Raw genomic sequence first — 20,621 nt, forward strand, 5'->3', positions numbered from 1 at the left:
GAACCATGTTGTCTTAGGGAGTGACATTTTCCCTCGCACACTGGAAAACATTTGACAAAAAAGGGGTATTAAGGTAGAAAAAGAAGTTTGGAATAGAAAGGAACCAACGTCTGTGCACATGGGTGGTGCTTATATAAGTTTCCTTTAACAACGTTTGGAGCAGAATGACATCAGGGCGTAAGACACCCACCGCTGTGCAGGAGTACTGCTTTAATGTTTCCGGATCCAATCTGATGCCTGGGGGTGAGGAATCTGTTGTTAGAAGTATCCATCAGAAAGGAATTGTATTGGTAATCCGCCCTGCGGCCTGTGTGTTCACCTCTCAACTCAACTTCATAATGAGGACATCAATCCTTTCCTGTGGAATAGCTGTACCTTTTTAAGTCTGGCTTAGAGACTCCTTACCCTGTTTTACCTGCCTCCTATTATCAGCCCTACTCATCCATTTGTGTGCTCCGGTGTCATTTACATTTTGCTTCCTCCCTCTTCTGCAGACCTCATGGGTAAATAGGTCACCTCTCTTCAGAAACTGGCTGTTTTCAATGTGAGTGACAGCATTTTGGTTGTTCACATCCACTGAAAAATGTGGTCCACTTCAGTGTTAGGGCTCTTCTTTTATTTCCTGTTTTTATTTATTTTTGCAATGGGCTATTTTTTACTTACTTTTTTATGCAAACCACCTTTAAAAGTAAGCATGTTTACTTGTTATTACTTTTAGGAACGATTTGAAAACTCTCCTCTTCTGTTCCATCTAGTCCGTTCTATGATGCACCTTTCTGTCCGCTGACATACATTAGCGCCACAGCAATCGAGCGCTTTACTAACATCTATCCTATCCTATAATTGTGATGCTTATTAGGATTTTTAAAAAATGGTTTGCCTGGGTCAGACATTGGCCTTGCCAATGCTTATTTATGCATGAAAGGCAGCCTGTTCTGAAAAGGCATAGTTACAAGCCGAGCAGATACGCGAACCCCTGGCAACATGTGCAGTTATGTGGCACAGCAACCAGTGATATAATAGACCTAATGTACTCCATTGATAACAAATGGGTAGAGAGAAAATAAAGGGATATTCTGGATGAATCCACCTAAAGTTTGCTGATTCCGATATACATTGTTTGGTTCAAGATCTGGAACTAGAGAGGGCACCGTACATGCAGAGAAGATGGCGTGCTGTATACAACACAAGTATGCGTATGTATTATGAGGACCGAAAGCAAAGAAATTAAGATATAGAAGGAAGGAACCCACTCATTGAGTATTGGATGGAGTGGGAAACGCGAGGTGGAGTTGAAGGAATGATAGAATACATTGTTATGTTCTCACTTCATGAAGGTTCGACCCGAGAACTATCACTGCCAACACCTGTGTTATGGGGCTAGTGTGGTTTTTAACAAGATTAATTCTGGAAAATAGGTCACTACTGCATTTGCATTTTGACTACTGAGGGGTTCAGAATTAACTAGAGGGAAACAGGCAGTAGCTGGGCAACAGGCAGTAGCTGGGCTATGTATAAGTTATGGACAAGTGAGTGATGCAAACATTTTAAAATAAGATCTGGCATTAGTCATGGAAGGAAGTCATCAGCAAGAAGGAATGGGATGAGATTCAATGGTATTATGCAGTGGGTGAAACTTTTGAAAGGGCAAGCTAGAGTTGGACTGTTTCCTTTCCATAGAATGTTTTTTTGGTAATGACCTTAAAGTAGATGATGTAATCTCCTTGTAAAACATTTATTCTTTAAGCTGATAGCACTGCCCACACCACTGAAGATTGTCCAAGAATACCTTCCAACCAGAGTGAACTTTTAGCAGATTGAATAGCTTAATTAGCACTGCATACCAACGTACATTTTAAAGCATAGACATGTTTTGCACCTGGATGATTAAGTAAAGCTGTGCTTTTACTGGTAGGGCATCATACCAGCAGACACATTATCATACAGTGATCTCAGGTGGCTGGGCACTATCTCAAGGCCATGGTCAGCTTTGGGGTTAGAGTTCAACTCTAGTATATAACTTCAGAATCCAAGCAGAAACAGCGTAGGACACCATTTCTTCTCACTTCTCATCATGGAAGGTTGTGTCAATGTCTGCACCATAATCTTGGGAAGAGTCAGGTCTTAATAGTGTTCCCAAATTTCAGGTGATTTTAGATTGTGATCTTCTTTGTCATGTCACAGACACTTGTACACGGTTCTCACTGATTCATTGCTTCTTGTAGCCAGGTGGCAAAGAGATACCAGAGGTAAGAATCCCAGATCACTCACCTGTATCTGAGACAAGGAGTATTTGGGCCCTTTACATGTCAAAGGGTGACAGAACCAGTTTCAGTCGATGCAGACAAGGGTGGGCAAGAATGCCCAGTTCCCCCGGTACAGATGAGGCATGGATAGACTCATACACGCCCGCCAGGTCCACAATCTGCATAAAATTCCCACCAATGGTTATTTAGCACTCTCTCGAAATTCCCACCATGGGGACCAGTTTTTTCCCCATTTGCAAGGGCGTCCTCTGCCAGTGTATATCGTTTTTTTCTGCTAGCATGAACCAATCCATGTCTTTCTCCCAAACTTTCTCCTCAGGTGCACTTCTCGATCCTCACAGTTGAGAAATGTTCTGATCAGCCACCCCCAGACCCAGGGACAAGAGTTTACCATATCTGGGCAGGGGATCGTCCCCCCAAATATGCAGGATAGAGCATTTTGCAATGTCAGGGACCTCTATACCCGCGACCTGTCTCATAATTCATAATTCCTCAAAGTGCTGACCAGTAGGGTCGTATCTGGACAGGACCACAGCGAAGCTCTGAATACTTAAGTCAAAGAATACAGAAGTGCTAGATGACATGTGAAGCTCCCAAAGGAGGCCATGGCCATCATGAAAAAAGAGTTTAAGAACCGGGGTATCTAGAAGTGCAGGGTCAAAGGAGAAAAGCTGATTGTCCGTTTGCTTTCCAAAAGGAAAGATTAATATTAAACCATAAATAAAGTGTATAAAGGGATGCAGCAAATTAACTTACATCTAATATTTTGTTACCACATCTTTTCTCCTTTATTTCTTTTCCTGCTCTCACTGATAACCAGATCCGTGTCAGGCACGGTTCTGCATTCAGGATGAGAAATTTATCTGCTAACAGGAGCTGAATTAACAAGAGTTCTTTCAAGTTTCTAGTTTGTTTGTTTGTTTTTTAAACGGATGTCTTTGTGTAGGTTGCTCCCTCGCGGTGCGTAGATTGACTCCACAACAATGCCTTTCTAAGGGTTGTCCTCTCCCAACTTTTTGGGTCCCAAATATTCCTAAATTACCTGAAAGACTCCTACTCCTCATGTGGATGAAAGCTGTGTATTTCAGGGCACTGCTCCTTCACAGAGCACTACACGAATAGGAATACAACTATGAGTCAAATGCGGTATCCGATGCAAACCCCTGTTTGCACTTCAAACTTTATTTCAAGTTTGTTGGTATTTGCCCATGTGCTAATTGTACATGGGTTGTTTTCAGCAGGTAAAACTTTGCAATAATCGTAGTGGGCAATTTACAGCAACATTCTCAATAGTTTTTACCTTCCATAAGCCTGTGGGCAAGTAGCATGGCATACACAATTTGCACTTGGGCAATTATCACAGGTGTGTAAGGGCAAATACCACCTGACTTGGAATCCTATTTCGCGAGCAAAGAAAAACTTACATCTGAAACAGAATGAGCCTTGTAGTTGTAATCAGGGCCACAGACCCCAAACCTAGTTGATGGATTGAGAAAGCATCTTCCACTTTCATTCCCTCCATACCTTCTTCCAGTTAGTTGCTCCAGGATAGGACCCTCAACTAGCGCTGTACTACTTGGGAACCTCCTCTACTACCAGAATCCCAAGTTCATCACCGGCAGACACTCCATAAATCCCTGAGAACCAAAAATGTCCTATAGTAGACAGAAACTCTATATCTCATCTCAACATGAGCACCACACATCTTAACAGCAGCTAGTTTTCTGCTCTTGGGGGATTTTAATTATCATATTGATAAATAAGCTGACACCGATACAATGCTTCTCTTAGCAGCCATGGAATCACTGGGGCTCCAACAAATGGTATCCGGTCCAACTCATTTAGCTGGGCACACCCTTGATCTAATATTTATAGATGCTACCAACCTAGTAGTGGACACACCAGTCGCTCGGGTGTGGACTGACTGCTTCTCTGTAGATTTCTACTTGGACATTCAGAAACCTAAGGAAACCCGCAGTGAGACCATGAAACTCACGAGACCCTGGAGGAATGTAGGGCCCTCCCCCTTTCTCCCTGCTTTTAATCTTCCTAATATATTGGACTACAAAGACATCAATCTTGCACTAAAAGCCTTTGAAGACTTTGTTATGAAGGCTTTAGACACCATTGCACTGCTAAAAAGATCAAAAGGGAACCCCGCCGGTACTCCGAATCTCTAAAGAAGGAGAAGTCCGCAGTTAGGAAATTAGAACGTAAATGGAGGAAATCCAAATCAGAGGAGGGAAGAGTTGCCTACAAATTAGCCCTAAGGAAATATCAAAAATATTATAACAGTGCTAGAAGAACTCACATAGCTGAGAGAATGAATTCTGCAGAAATCTCTTTGAGAGCTCTTTAAAATCCTTAAGGAACTAACAAACCCAAACAGCTGCAATCCTACAACACCCACTTCTCAATCACATTGCGATGTGTACTTTGAACAAAAAATTAATAATATCTACAATTCTCTTGCAAATAACACAATACCTATGACTCAGGAAGCTAAAATTCACTCGGTCTTCCACCCTTAAATTTTTCAATCCTGTTACAGAGGATCAAATACAGGCCCAGTTAAATAAAATTAAAAAACGGTTCCCGTCGGACCCTGCCCGCCCCCTCACGTGATTGCCATCCTGACCCCTATTTTGCTTACTTCAATTACGGACCTATGCAATCTTTTTTTACAGTCAGCCACCATTCCACTTAAATGGAAGACCGCACACATCAAACCCCTTCCTAAAATACCCATGGCAGACCCCCTGGACATGTTAAACTATAGACCAAAATCCCTACTTCATTTTATATCCCAAATCCTAGAGTCTCTAGTAAATTATCAAAAAGCATCCTTCCTTGAATCTAATCACCTGCTGGACCCCTCTCTGTGAGGTTTCCGTGCATCTCAACATCACTTGCCTTAGACCAGGGATGCTCTCCTATGCTGGTTCTCTTGGATCTACCAACGGCATTTGATACCATCTCCCATCAAATCCTAGTACAAAGACTGGGGGAGATTGGCATCACTGGTAAAGCCTTGGAATGGATGGAGAACTCATCTAAATCTATGGTCTTGGATAAAGGGGTGCCTCAAGGTTCAATTTTGAGCCCCACTCTTCTCAATGCTTGTGGCTCCCCTAGCAAAACTCATCATGTCATGTGGCTTTGAAACCATCTCCTATGTTGATGACATGCAATTGGTCATTACTATGGATTCAACTCTACTCTTACCAAATTTAAGTTCAAGGATTGTTTATTAAAAATTACCTCATGGATGAATACAACGGAGATCCTTTTATTTGGAAAAGCCTACTCAGTCTGTTCGGCAGACTAGTGCCCATCAGAGCTGGATTTACCACCTACCCCCAAATAATACGTAAAGAACCTAGGAGCTCTTTTAGATGATAATCTCCACACGAGTGAGCACGTTAAAAGTATCTCCGGAACCGGTTTTTGCTTCATGCGAATGCTTAAGAAAGTCTTTCAGTGGACCCCTCTGCAGGCCCGGAAAACTCTAGTCCAAGCTCTGATAATAAGTTGCATTGATTATGGACATGCCTCATTGGTGGGAATAAATGAAACCTTCCTTGCTAGGTTCCAGGTGGTGCAGAACACAGCTGCATGCCTTATCTTGAACCTCCCCCGTCGCTCTCCAGCGGAACCCACATTACACTCCTTACATTGGCTACCGATTAGACAAAAGTTTGGAAAGGGCCCGTTTTTTAGTCTGCAAACCTCTGCATGGAAACGGACTGACTGTGTAACCTCAAAAACAACTTACAGCTGTATATTTCTGTCCGTCAGCTTAGATCCAGTGATCTATTATTATTACGCCCTAAACTTATCCGAACGACCAGGGTTGGGAGCCGCTCCTTTTCATTCCTGGCCTCACATCACTGGAACCAACAGCCTTTGTTCATCCGCACCTGTTCGGATCTCACTGTCTTTAAAAACTTTTGAAAACTTGGCTAATCAACTTGCAACCTTGCCATCGTAATGTGAAATGTCCCCTGCCGCTATGGCGCCTAGAGATTCCCTCTGAGATGATTTGTGTGTCCAATAAACAAATAAATTAAATTAAACGTGTGTAAACCTACCCGCTTTCCGAAAAAATCTTTCCCTCTGAACCCCTGCAGCTGCGTTGTCCCTGGCTCGAAATCCTCATTTCACTAAGTGTCCTTGCTATGCAGCCCTCTCACATATCGTCCCACTTGCTGCTAAGCCCTCTGTTGCACTCTTATGCTCTCCACCTTCTCCTGCCTTGCCCAGTACCTTTTCTCCCCTAACTTGCTTAAACCATACACCCCTCTGTTAATTCCTACCTTACCTAACTAAAGACTAGTACCCGACAAGGACACTATGGGGCACATGCATCAAGCTATTTAGAAATCGCAAACGGTGTGATTCGGTAAAATCGGCCGTTTGCGATTCCTAAATACCTTTTTACTATGCATCAAGCATTTTTGGAAAAATCGCTATTTTTAGCGATTTCCAAAAATGCGATTGCTTTTAAGGAATCGCAAATTTGTGATTCCTTAAAAGCAATGCATGATTGTTTTAAAAAATGCGAATTCGCAATTATGGGGGGCAAATTACCACGAGGGTGAACCTCGTGGTAATTTGCGAAAAATGTTTAAAATGCTCAAATTAGCATTTTAAACACTGTCATGTTACAGACACATGTCCTTAGGACATGTGTGTGTGAACCATCCATTTTAAAATACATTTCAGGGGTGCAGGGGGGGTCCTTTGGACCCCCCCCCCCCCCCCCCTGCACCCATGGAATGCATTAACATTTTGCGAATTCCAATTTGCGAATTCGCAATTCCCATTGATTCCTATGGGCCTTTTGGCCCATAGGAATCAATGGGAATTGCGAAATCGCAAATTAGAATTCGCATAATTATTGCGATTCGGTAAAAATTGCGATTGCAATTATGGGGGGCAAATTACCACGAGGGTGAACCTCGTGGTAATTTGCGAAAAATGTTTAAAATGCTCAAATTAGCATTTTAAACACTGTCATGTTACAGACACATGTCCTTAGGACATGTGTGTGTGAAACATCCATTTTAAAATACATTTCAGGGGTGCAGGGGGGGTCCTTTGGACCCCCCCCTGCACCCATGGAATGCATTAACATTTTGCGAATTCCAATTTGCGAATTCGCAATTCCCATTGATTCCTATGGGACTTTTGGCCTTTTGGCGATTCGGTAAAAATTGCGATTTTTACCAAATCGCAAAAATTATGCGCATATATTGATGCATCCCGTTTTGCGATTCCTTATTTGCGATTCCCTATTTTTCGCAAATAAGGAATCGCAAAACCTTACATTGATGCATGTGGCCCTAAGATCCAATAGAAGTCAGAAGGATGGTACGGACTATCAAATGCCTCATATTCTTCCACTTCATGCATAAGTGCAGCCACATGATCACAGAAACACAATTGGGGCACACTCATCATGCATCATTCCAACATACTCCACAACCATACACCTAAGGAGATACAATGTTAATATGAAGCTTATCCTTTTGATCCTTCACATTTCGTAGTACCCGTTCTGTCCATTACTTAATTCCTTCAATTCCATCATTAATAGATTAACGATCGGAGGAGAACAGAATTGTAAAGTCATCTATTAATGATGGAAAGGAAGGCATGAAGTGGTTACACACCTGGAAGTTGGTCACACTGTGGGAACCCAACACAAATAAAATGAATAATTCATTGAAACTGGAACTTTTTGCTTATAAAGATGGATAGAATGAAACTATGATAATATTGATTAAGAGTTGAGACGCCTCGCAGTACCTGAAGTAGTGCTTGAAGGGACGCATGTAGTTTTCTATACATGTATATGGTGTTTGACTTTGCATCACCCATGAGCTCACTAATCAGTGGAAATTTGATTAACTATTTATAAATTGAAGTATATTGATTAGTGCACAGGTTTTTTTTTCTAATTGTGAGTCCTACCAGCCTTGCTACAGCAAAAAACGTCAATTTGAGGGGCTTTACTGTTAGGACACGTAAAAACACATGTCCCACTTTTTAGGTCAAACCCTACCAGACAGCGCAGTTGTCTGGTTTGCTAACAACTTCTTGTGGGCATTCTGAAAGCTACCCTGGGAATGCATTCCACTCATTGCAGACAATTGGCTATGTGGTTTTTAACTCACACTTGCTTGCTTTCTATTTGCTGACTTGGCTTGTTTTAGGCTGTCCAGCTTCAGTTTGTCTGTCCGATGGAGCTTTGCTTGTTTACTGTTGTAACCTTCCAAGTACTTGTTTTCTGTAAACAAGCCTTAAAAACTTGTTTTTATCTTAGCACATTTGCTGTGCATTTAAAGACCGAGGTTGAATGCCAGGTTCTGTCTCCTGAGGGAGCTTGGCCTTTTCTTTCTCTGACTTCAAAGTGAGAAAATGTATGTGACAATTTTGCTGGAAAACGCAAGATTTTTTTCTAGGAAACAAATCTGTGCTTATATATAAGAATATATCAGAATTAGGAAAATACAAATTAAGTACATGTTTTTGTAATTCTGAAGTGTGGTAGAAACAACTATTTGAATATGATCGAAACACATCCATACATTAGGTGACATTTCCACACATTATTTGTGTGCAGTAAAACTGTGTGTAAATGTAATGGTCATTTCAATTGAAAATGTGTTGTCTGACAGTGCGCTACCACACAATGCAAACTTCATTCACTCCATGCCACTATACAACTCTACTCCACTTTGACATTCTTGTCCACTCTATGCCACACCACTACATTCTGAGACACACCACTCAGGCACTCTATGCCACTCCACGACCAGGCCAAGATGTACCCCCCTTTACACTACTCCAGTCTACCAACATCCAGTCACCCCAATCTACCCATCCTGCTCTGCTTCAGTCTACCCCACTGCAATCTCAACCAACCCACCCCAATTTACTCTAAACCAATCTGCACCACTATAACACAACCCACTCCACTCTACCGCAGTCTAACCCACTTCAATCAACTCCACTCTAATCGACCACATTCCAGTCTACCCCACTCCAATCCCCACTTAAAGCTACCCAACCCCACCACAATCTACCCTACTCCAGTCTACCCCCATCCGCTCTAGTCCACTTACTTTTTGCTGTGCTGAATAGCAGCCACACTGGTGTAAAACATGGCTAAAACACATCCCCAAAGCCAATAGCTCTTGTTTTCATTTGGCAACAAATCCCTATGTCAGAAAGTCTGATGGTTCAGGCTTCTTCCAGCAGGGTGAACTCCAATTCATTTCTAATGGCTCCACCATATAGAGAGTCGAAAGAAATCAAAGTATTCAGGACACTGATGTTTGCCTTGGCCAGTTTACCCCTCCTGTTAGTCAATGCCAAATGTTTCCCGGAGAGATAGTCCCATCCTTTATGAGACAAGATTGGTAATATCTTGCTGGCAGTCCCTGAGGAATTAAGGGCCAACCTAGCTCAAACCATCCAGGATGGCCAAGATGTTGCCAAATAGATTATCCGTTCTGGAATGGACACTATTATTGCTCCTAACAGATTTCCAGCTCTCCTATAAACTACGTAACTAAAGTTAAAAGTAGAGGAAACCAAGTGTAAGGAATATCCATCCCACACTAAAAATAAAACAATACACTGTCTAATAACATGAATTGATTGTTTAACTTATGTGATATGATTGCTTCCTGTACAGGAGGCTTTTATAATTCAGTTTTGTTTCTTTTCTCTAATGCACAGGTATCTTTGTATAAAGATTCAGAAGCGGAAGACTTTGGGTTTAGCGTTGCAGATGGTCTGCTTGAAAAAGGAGTATATGTAAAAAACATACGGCCAAATGGACCAGGCGAGATGGGAGGTCTCAAATCGTATGATCGGCTTCTGCAGGTTTGCATGCTTTTGCAAATGCTATATAGTTAAGAGGAATTCTCCCATAATAGGATCCCGCTTCAAAAGCGCAAAATGCAACATTTCTGAAATTCTCACCCATAACCACCTACTTACTTATCATATATAAACTGTGTACAGAGAGACAAACTAAAACATGTCAGCCCACTTAATTGCTGTCCTTCAAAACAGCCCCCATCCCAATTATTATAAGTATAACCGGTTTTACTACATAAGAAATGCATGTATGTTCTTTTAAATTGGGATCGCTGGTAAATCTGCCATTATTTAATGAACGATTTTTAAAATTTATTTTTAGATCAAGGCACACTTGTTCACCTTTAAAATGTTTTTTTTTAGCATGAATGCACTAAGTTGACTTTATTTCTAGGCTAGTTCATATTTATCACCATCTGGGTTAATTCTTAAAAAGTATTCAGAATTATTGTATGTGTTTAATTACAGTGCCTTTTATTTATTTCCAATCCAGGTGAACCATGTTCGTACGAGAGACTTTGACTGCTGCCTGGTTGTGCCCTTAATAGCAGAGTCTGGAAACAAACTCGACTTGGTAATAAGTAGAAACCCACTGGCTTCTCAGAAGATGATCTCGGATCAACAGAGTTTATTAGCAGGGGAATGGATTGAACAAAATAATGCCTTCCATCAACAAACCGGGCGAATGTCCAACACAGAGATGAGAGATCCCACTAACACATTATAGCAAAAGTGATTTTCTGAAGTGGACTCTAAGTGAACACATGGTGCTAAATACCAGCCACATAATTTGTCTGTGACGTTTAAGACACAGATGAAGGAAATTATGTGACATGGAGGGTAAACAGCGGTCTTTGAACATTTCTCACAAAAAAACTCACGGTTCGCCATGATGATTACTCATAAAGCAGACTTCTGAATAATTTGTAACCACTAAAAATGGAATAGAAGTGCCATTCTAAGCCTGGCATCAGTGCTCTCTCGGTTCCACAAAGTCAAGAGAACTAGAACATGGAAAACTGGCTTTGAATGACCTCAGTTCTTCAAAGAGAAAGATGTGAAACTATCGAAGATCTAATGCTTATGTCCTTTCTTTATCTTGGCAGCATCATTATTTTTTTGTATTGGAATCCAGGCTGTGTCACTCACTGGCTGTTACGATCTTATTTCCTTCAACCAGTTCTATTTTGGGGAAACTCAGTTATGAAATAGTGTACCGAACATTTCTTTTGTAAATCTGACCCTTGTGTTAGTACAGAGTTTAACTGTTGGGTGTCTTGGCCATCTTGCCGATGTATGAGTGCTGACTGTAAATAGGTGCAGATGAGGATACTGTTTTATGTACTGAAAAGTGTATGTAACCATGATAGGTAGATAAACATGAATCTCCCTATGCAATGGTGTACAGAGCAAGAAAAGCCAAACAATATGTAGTCTGATCCATTGGTACACTGGACATGAGCTTTCTGTTTTATTTCACTAAGAGTTTAGATGCTTAATGGACATTTAAGAAAATTATTTTTTTAATGTAATTGTAGCAAAAGGAGGGCTAAACGAACATATTACAAGATCCCACACTGATGATCCTCGTAAATAAATAGCTGCTTTGTTCTCCTGGGGCAGTCCTCTAAAATGATGCTGGACCTGTGAACTACATTTTATTCTGAGCCATGGCTTTTATGTTGCTTGTCTTGGTTTTAGACATGCAAACTTTAATTATGTTTTATATGTTTGTTTGCGAATTCTGCCCCGTTTTTTAAAGCAATAAAAACTACAAGTTGTATTTTTTTGTCCTCTTTTGCTCACCAGCATTTCGTTGGCTTTGCTCTGGCATTCAAGATGTTTATTATATATTGTCATTTTGTAATTATGATCAAGAGCTGTATGTGAACACACATCTATATCTATGGCCTTTTGGAACAGTTACATTTTGTAATCAGTTTTATGTTGACGTTTCTGTTGAAACCTGAAAAAAAATTCTCTCAACAGTTGAACAAGTTGCTTTGCCTCAATGTCTTCATATTTCAGCACTGCCGGTGAAACAGTAGATTAATACTCAGATCTTGTAGGAACCCTCCCTTCTCTTTCATCAAGACAGTCTCTTAAATATGTATTTTTGTTTGTAACAAACAAGTATTAAACTGTAAAGTATTTTTGTACAAATTTAATCCTTAAATGGCATGACATTTCTCGTTTATGTATGGTTTAAAAAAATCAACCTATTGCAATTTGTATGAAAACAGTTCAACTATCAATTGGAATAAACAGTGATTTGAAGACAAACGAGTGACATAAAATGTTCAGTGGCATCACTACTTCAAGTCCAGCTTCGTTATTTGAAAGGATAATCGAACCAACAGCGCATCACAGGAAGAGTATATTTTTTCAATGAGCGCCAAACATTCCCAAAGTTTCCGCAATAAAAGGTATACACATTATGAATGATGGTTACAAATAAAGTAATGATGAGCAATATAAAAACAGAAGCGGCAGGCTTAGATCTAAGATTACATTAATTTGCAGTCAACTTTCCGTCCTCGAAAATCAAACTCTATCGAAATATTTTTAAATGTGCAATATCATTTTTCAACCTTCATTTACTATGTCATTTCCCCTTTAAACTATGACCTCCTGACAGGCTGAAGTCGCAAACATTCCCCAGCCAAATAAAAATCTGCATTAATACCTACTAAAGATCAAGACGATCAAAATCCCTAGCCTCTAAAATTGAAGAAAAAGACAACATTGATGTGTTGGAAGGGTATATAACCACATAAAACAAATGAACGTGCATTCTGGCGTCGAGGGTTCTTGAACAGAAAATCGATGTGCAAAGTTTTGTTTACCTTAACGGAGTGAATGGCAGAAAAAAAGAAATCAATATGGTGAGTGTACAGAAATAATTGGAACCAATTCAAGAAAGGGAAATGCATACATTTAAAAATAAGAAAATGGTAAATTCTGCTAATCGTCTGTTTTCAGGACATCTGATCAGTACTTTCAGAAAAACGAAATGTGCACAGGCATGGTTCACTTGCATCTTCCAGACGCAGCAAAAAGGATGGATCTCCAAGATCTTCCTCATAACGGAAAGTAAACAGCTCCAGCCTTTGTAATGTACAGCTTCATCTGTCCAATATAGCACCTTTAAATAAAATCTTGGCTTTTTTAGTGTTTAAAAAAGTTTTTTGGGGCAAACAGTTGTCAAAGACAAATCTCTAAATTTGGTGCATCCAAGCGGTGATTCATCCAAAGTGACCTATTAAAAGTAAAAAAATATTAGGTACATGTCTGCCACACAGTGTCACAGAACAACTATCAATGTTCATGCAAATGTATTCATTCAATTTAAAGGGCAGACATTCTGCATAGAAGGCTAGGGGTCACCAATGTATGTCCAGAAGGACCGGATTCGTTACAGATTTTCAGGACAACTTCTGACTAGGTAACATGAGTTTCAATTAATTGTTTGTAAATTTATCACAAGTGGCTATCCTCAAAATCAGGCATAGATCCAGCCCTGCTGGACCCACATTGGACACCGGTGCTAAAAGCTAGTAGTTGGTCTTCAAATGCAAAAAAAGGTTATTTAATGGTTTTAGGATTAGTATAATAACAAGAAAGCGATATGCCTACAGGGAAACCTCACTGAATAACACATCTTGCAATGTAAACTCAAAACTAATTTACCTTTCTCACTCAGCTAGGCTGTTATATATATTTAGTTTATGGTTATTATCAAACAATTTTTACAACTACGGCTCTGATTACGAGTGGGTCGGTGTTTTCCCACCCCTGCATAAATCTGTTTGTGCAGCAATCAGATTTACAAGTTGGGTGGTATTTACTGTATTGGGTCATTAAGGGGATTTTTTTTTTAAACTTCTGTTGAATAACATGAAGAAGCCTACCACATTACATGTACCACGTTATCAAAGTTGGCGAGCATCGCTCGGAGAATCAACAATAAGTCTAAAAGGGGAGTTTTAAATATCTCACACTTCGTTAAATTTGTCAAGCCTCACCTGTGGAAATTTAACAAGAAAAAGTATATGGTATGTACTGTATTACGCAGATTTTGTCTTGAGAAGTACCAAAGCCAGCATTTTATCCCCCAGAGACTCATAATACGTGCTATTTATTCCAACTAATAAATAACATTACCCAGGTTATCGTTATTTAGCTGGTGTGAGAAAACCATCTGAATTCCTACAACCTCGGAAACAAGGCACATATAGAGTACATGGAGCCTCATTCACGAGGCCCCTAGCGGCACTTTTGCGCCACCAGTGTCACTTTTATGATGCTCCGGTGGTGCAATGTGCTGCAGCATATTTATAAGGCCATGCAAAGCCACTTTGCATGGCTTTTCATGGCCTTGCAAATATGTGCTGCTTTAAAGCAGAAGACTGCGTAAAAGGGGTGTTCCATGGGTATTGCTGTGGGTGTTCTCACGCCAAAACCATGGAATCTGAATCAGTCCCAGTTTTACAAGGAATCGTAAACCTGGGCATGTGTCAGATTCTAACGCCACCAGGGTGGCGTTTGGGAGGCACAACAAGGAGGAATATCCTTATTTTTTCCTCTTTCTTTGCGTGCTACATTCTGCAGCACACAGAGAAAAACACCTCTCGTGATTGTTTTTGTGCAGAAAGATTTCCCTTACTGAACAAAAACAATCCCCTCTACAACGCAGACACCCTTACACTATGGCACAAGGGTGCCTGTGTTGGCACATGGCAACCCATTGTGTGCCAACGCAGGGGAAAAGAACAGGAATGTGCCATATCTCATAAATACGGTGCATTCCTGCACTTTTCTTTTGACACAGGGCAGCGCCGCAAGATTCCTTGTGGCACTGCCCTGATCCAAAACCTCATAAATGAGGCCCACGGTTTCTTCGTTTTTGACATTTTATATTTTTCATGGGTAAGTTGTTTTATTACTTAAAACACTTTCTGGCAGATGCATCAAAGTTATGTTTTACGAGTCAATAATAGTGAATTTTAAGGAATTGCTATTAAAGACTCGCAAAACGAGATGCATGTAGGAATCGCAATGTTGTTAGCGATTCCTACAGATTCCTTATTTGCGATTCGGTAATAGCTAATCGCTAATAAGGAATGGCTTTCCCATTTATTCCTATGGACCTAAAGGATGAATGGGAAAGCCTTTCCTTATTAGCGATTAGCTATTACCGAATCGCTAATGTTCCGCTATTTCAAGGGTGCCAGGGTGTCCAAAGGACACCCTGTTGCACCCCTGAAACGGACCTGTGCACAAATGTCACACACAAACATGCCCTAAGGGCATGTGTGTGCGCAACATGTAACTTTGAAAAATGCACAAAAGTGCATTTTTCAAAGTTTTAGCAAATTACCACGAAGTTCAACTTCATGGTAATTTGCTCCCCCTATTAGCAAAATAGCAATTTTTTGGGGTTTCATGCATTGCATTTAAGGAATCTCATTTTGGGATTCCTTAAATGCAAGAGCAATTTAAGGAATCGCTATTTAGAGAATCCTTAAATTGTGATTTCTGCATTTGGGATGATGCATCCCAAATGCAAAAATACCGGGAGCAAACGGCCAGATTCTGAGAATCTGCCCGTTTGCTCCCGGTATTTTCTTTGATGCATCTGCCTGTTTGTCAATTGCCCGTTTGATGGGAAGCAGATCTACTATCAAAGATCACATTTGGAACTGATGGTGGCAGCACAAGCTACAAGCCAGGCTTGAAATGAATGTGCTGCAACATGCCATGTGCAGATCAATGTTATTTGTTGAGTTGCGTGGGCACAAGGCAAGAGGAGCAGTACACCAGGATGTTTGCTTTGAAATTTCCGAGATTAACAAATGGCACATCAACTTTCAAGCCTAACTTTTATAACCTGGAATAGGAGAAATCTGTATCGAAGCACTTTCATATTGTATTACCAACCTCCCCAGTAGTTAGAAAATGTAATAACATTCAGCTAATAAGGTCACTATGTATATTACTGGACAACAAATTATGAATGTACAGTGAGTGCTAATCTAAAGCTAATGCCAGAAGAAGAAAATAACCTTCTACAGAGAACAAAGTAGACTGGGAAAGCAATAAGATTTTTGCCGACCAGAGGGTACTTGAGTACGATGTGCATATCATGAAATATATCTTTATTTTTAAAGTGATAGTTTGTGATGTATTGCCTCATTACAAGTTGCCTGGATTTAGGTGTATGGATACTAGGGACTCGGAATCTTGCTTTCAGCTAGTATACTCTCCCCTAAAAACAAACAATATGCTGTTTTGTCCCCAGAAAGGGTAATAACTACGTCGGCCTAGAGTAACAGATTGTTTCCCACGATTAAAGGGACAAATCCCCTAATATTTACCATTCGTTGGGAGCAGGTGATAAACATTAGTGGAGCAAGGTGGGCCGAGGAGGAATTTCAAAGAAACGCCTCTGGTGGTGTTGGGGAACAACGTGGGACAGCAATAATATTGGTAAAATCTTTCCTGATTGATATTTCAATAATCTCTTTTTTTATTTTATGTTCATCATGCACATATGGCAATTCTCATTTACATTTTAGTTTTGCCATTTAACTATTTGTGTAGGTTTTGTCCCAATGCATTTCGGGACTGGAGAGTCTCAATGTATTCAAATGGTGAAAATCATTCATATGGAACAAAAGACGATTTAAATATTGTCAACAAATGAAAATCATAATTGTGTATAATATCAAAGCAAGTCTTGGATCTATAATACCAAAAAGTCATCCAATGTCAAATGCTATATTTCAGATGCAGTTCTCATAACCAACAAAGTTCAGAACGCTGTGTTAGTATGTAAAACATTGTCAACATATGATCATGATAATCTAACGTAACACAACAAAGGCAGCATTATTTATACAGTGCACCTTTCAAAAAGGTGACTAGTGATGCAAACATGGACAATGCGCAATATTATAAAGAATATGCAGCCACAAAAAAGCGCTGCCCTTGGTGCAGTGCATTCAAGTGAAATACAGAGCGGCTGCTTCAAAGCCACTTTGTGTTTCACAATATAGATAGCGGCCGCCTGCCCTTTGAAGAGGAGAGAGAGAGATCCCATTGCAGGCAGGTGCAGTGAGTGACTGTACCCGCCTGCAGGGATATGTTTGGGTCCAGAGGGCGGTCTTTAAGAGGTGCACTGAAGGTGCACCACCTTTTTATGGCGCACTTTCAGTGCACCTCCTTAGGGCAAGAGCAAATCGAGTCTCTCATTTGCATGGGTCTATGCCCCGATGCAAATGAGGGAACACCCTATCATGATAGAGCTTGGCTACATGTGCACCAGCGCTATCAGTATTACAGATGAGGATGCACAAGCATCTGCGGCCTTTCCTGTAATACTAATGTGCCACAGGGGCACACAGAGCAGGTGACATTTCATTTGCAGTTCACATAATCACTAAAGATTCACATAAGTTCAGAGTTCAATGTGCTGTGTTGTATTTATTGGGATAACCCCTAAAATCTCCAGGTACTGTTGTTTTCGTATTTATATGATAACAATTATTACATATTTTCTGCTCCATAGGAATGTTTTCACCAGTTGAGTTTTCTCCAGTTGATTATATGGTCCTCTACAGACGGGACTTCAGTCCCGAATTGCCTTGCTATAAACAAGTGTCATTGTTTAACCCCTTGGCTGCGGGCCGCTTCCCCCGCTGTGCTGGGGGTGGGGGGGCGTGCACGGCGCCCAGGTGCTCATGACTAGCTCCGATCATCATGAGCCACGTTTCTCGTGTGCTCATGATAGGCTAAGCTCGTCATGACCACACCCGTTCCTTAGAACGCCCAGCACAGCAGGGGAATTAGCCCCGCGCCTGAGCGTTCCAACGGTCATGACGAGCTGAGCTCGTCATGAGCACTTGAGAACCGTGGCTCATGACGAGCTGAGCTCGTCATGAGCGTGGGAGGGGTTAAACAACCAAACAAAAATTGCCACAAATGCACAATGAACATTAAATAAAGGAGTATATATACATAGAGATTTGAAATATAGATGCTTTTTATACAAGAATTTACCAGTACATTACAGACCCAACTTGTGACTAGATATTACTGGACGTGTTCCTTTGGTATAGAGCACATGGCATATTATGTAGGTCAGGAGCTGGCGACCTAGTCATGGAGCACATTATAAAACTTGGTGAGAAACTTATTGAGGTGTGCCTGGTATGAGAAAAATAGAAAAGTATAAAATTCATGTGTTGTCATCTGGGCCTATAGTAACCCAGAGCTACTTGAGAATTTAAGGACAATCAAAGCACCATTTAGAAATGTTTAATATGATTTTCTTTTTCCAAATGCTACTGAAATTGAGGTAATAAAGTTTGGGTCTAAAGCAGAGAATAGATTCCTGACTTAACAGTTATTTACAGACAAAATAATTTCAGATGATCAGCATCCAGAATCTTACCCGACTTATCTTTGCAGGACTTTCATGAACCTCCTGCGCAGTCGACAATCTCTTAAAACCACTTGTTGCAGCAGGGCTATCTCCATTACTTGATGCTTCACAAAGAGCTGGATCGAACAATGTATCCAGTTCAGAATCATTCAGTTCACCAAAACTGTCTGCAATGGAACCCCCACCGGTAGGGCTTCTGTCCCACTCACCAGATCCATGAACAGCAATAAAGCCTCCACTTGCTGAAACCTCTGAGGCACCACAAATCTCAAGTTCCGGCTGCCGAACAAGTCTGTGACCTGAATCATCATGTCTCTCCAAATGAAGAGTTTTCAAGCGACTTTGGGGAAAATGAATAACATTGCGGTTCTGCTTCTGCTCAAGTTTTTGGACAGCAGCTTCCAAATCAGTGTCTGTCGGTTCATCATACACAAATTCACTACTAAGTGTAATATTCTGGTCACATAGAGCTTTAGAACCAATTGCTATTGTATCTTTTTCACCATCAGTCTCTTGGGAATTCAATAGAGTGATGTCCTCTTCCTGACTTGATATCATGGAACTGTAGGGATCAATTCTTTCTTGGTTCAGCTGCAAAGGAGATGTGGGGGCAGCATAGCCATTTTTCCGTGTAAGCGTCTCTTTTAAACGTTGCCGCAGTCTAGTTTTTCTGGGACGGCATTTGTTAAACACTGCCTTGACAAGCTGATCTTCTTTTGCTACTATGTAGACACGCTGACGTCCACGGGTAACGGCGGTGTATACATGCTGCCAGTCCTGTCGACCAGCAGTCCCCACTACATACACAACTGTACCCTCTTCTGAACCCTGTAACAAAATAAATAACATTTTATCATCATTTTAGTGCTCTAATAAAATACATTTACATTTTGGCTTATCAGCTGCATTGTAACCAAAAGACACATTAATATTTGATGAAGTTAGGACACCTTCCGCTTTTCCTTGAAAGACAAAAGGTTTGAGAATTAATGAGCACATTTCTCAGAGAGGTTACATTTATCTTTCAATGTTTAAATAATTGACAATGCTTATGTTTCATCAAATTATTGTAAGTGTCCATTAATTTGAAAATAATTAATGTGCAATAAAAGAGAATGCAAAAAGGGCCCACTTCTCGTACAGAAAAGGCATGAAATTCTGTACTCAAAGAGAAATGTTCAAACTAAATGGCTAGCTCAGAAACCGCTAACATTCGCAGGCAAAATAAACAATTTCACCTTTCTTGAGATCAACTCAGAAGACCTATTATGATGGCTACATCTTCTCACACATTCCACAGCTTATAAATTATCATTCCACGCTTTAGCTTGGTCCAGCAAGCGTTTTCCCAAGCAATATCTTTCCTGCCCCACCAGGTAGCTCCATGCGGCTTCAGAGGGTACTCTGCCTCTAGACATGACAACACTCAAGTGTATTAGGTGCCAAATGATTAAATGGTGTCAGCTCCCATTGATCCGTGCCTCATCGACGCATGGCCAGGGACCTCTTGATGTCTCTTGGATAAAATTCCTCAGCTTTCGACAGCAACTAGGTCAATGTCTCTTCTAAATGTTTAAGGGATTAAACCTTATTGCAGGTATCACAAGATGATGTTCATTTTGGATCGATATGGCATCTGTATGTGGTATCTAGGATCGAACACGAAGCAGAAGCCTCCATGAACTTGAAGGCCACCAAGGAATGGGAGACCAAGTTGTTCTACGTAAGGCCCAGCGAAAGAGGTTTAAGCTATCTCCTTCACCCACTAGTAGAGCAACCAAAAGTAAATGATCTCCTAAAAGCTCCTCCTGTGAATAACCGAGAAAGCACCGTAGGAAAGAGAAGTTCCCTTCCTTGGAAAACTGTTCCTCTCTTGGAACTGTCTGAGTACAGGTGCTGTTTCCAGATGCCTGACTCTTCCTTGTTGGCTAAGAATTAGATGAAAAAAAGGAGGAGACTCGATCTTTCATGTACATTGTTTGAACCTGTGCAGGTCGAGGCCTTTCATTAGGCTA

At 40.7% G+C, this 20,621-nt stretch overlaps 2 protein-coding genes across 8 annotated transcripts in view; one reads left to right on the top strand and one right to left on the bottom strand.

Annotated features, from left to right (window-relative positions):
- GRIP1 (glutamate receptor interacting protein 1) overlaps nt 1–12,542 on the top strand; it is a 1,198,832-nt gene extending 1,186,290 nt beyond the window's left edge. For 4 of the 7 annotated variants that reach the window (XM_086919026.1, XM_086919023.1, XM_086919024.1 and 1 more), the window contains 2 exons: nt 10,017–10,163; nt 10,654–12,542. In XM_086919026.1, coding sequence (XP_086775152.1) covers nt 10,017–10,163; nt 10,654–10,887 — 381 coding nt within the window. In that variant the 3' untranslated portion in view covers nt 10,888–12,542. The remainder of the gene's footprint in view (nt 1–10,016; nt 10,164–10,653) is intronic. The other 3 variants (XM_086919027.1, XM_086919028.1, XM_086919029.1) reach the window with 1 other exon arrangement.
- HELB (DNA helicase B) overlaps nt 12,312–20,621 on the bottom strand; it is a 330,278-nt gene continuing 321,968 nt past the window's right edge. Inside the window, exons 12-13 of the mRNA XM_086919022.1 lie at nt 18,616–19,434; nt 12,312–13,419 (exon numbers count right to left, since the gene is read on the bottom strand). Of these exons, the coding sequence (XP_086775148.1) occupies nt 13,336–13,419; nt 18,616–19,434 (903 nt within the window). The 3' untranslated portion in view covers nt 12,312–13,335. The remainder of the gene's footprint in view (nt 13,420–18,615; nt 19,435–20,621) is intronic.

Source organism: Lissotriton vulgaris, chromosome 1_1 (assembly GCF_964263255.1).
Source record: "Lissotriton vulgaris chromosome 1_1, aLisVul1.2, whole genome shotgun sequence".
Taxonomy (NCBI): Eukaryota; Metazoa; Chordata; class Amphibia; order Caudata; family Salamandridae; genus Lissotriton; species Lissotriton vulgaris.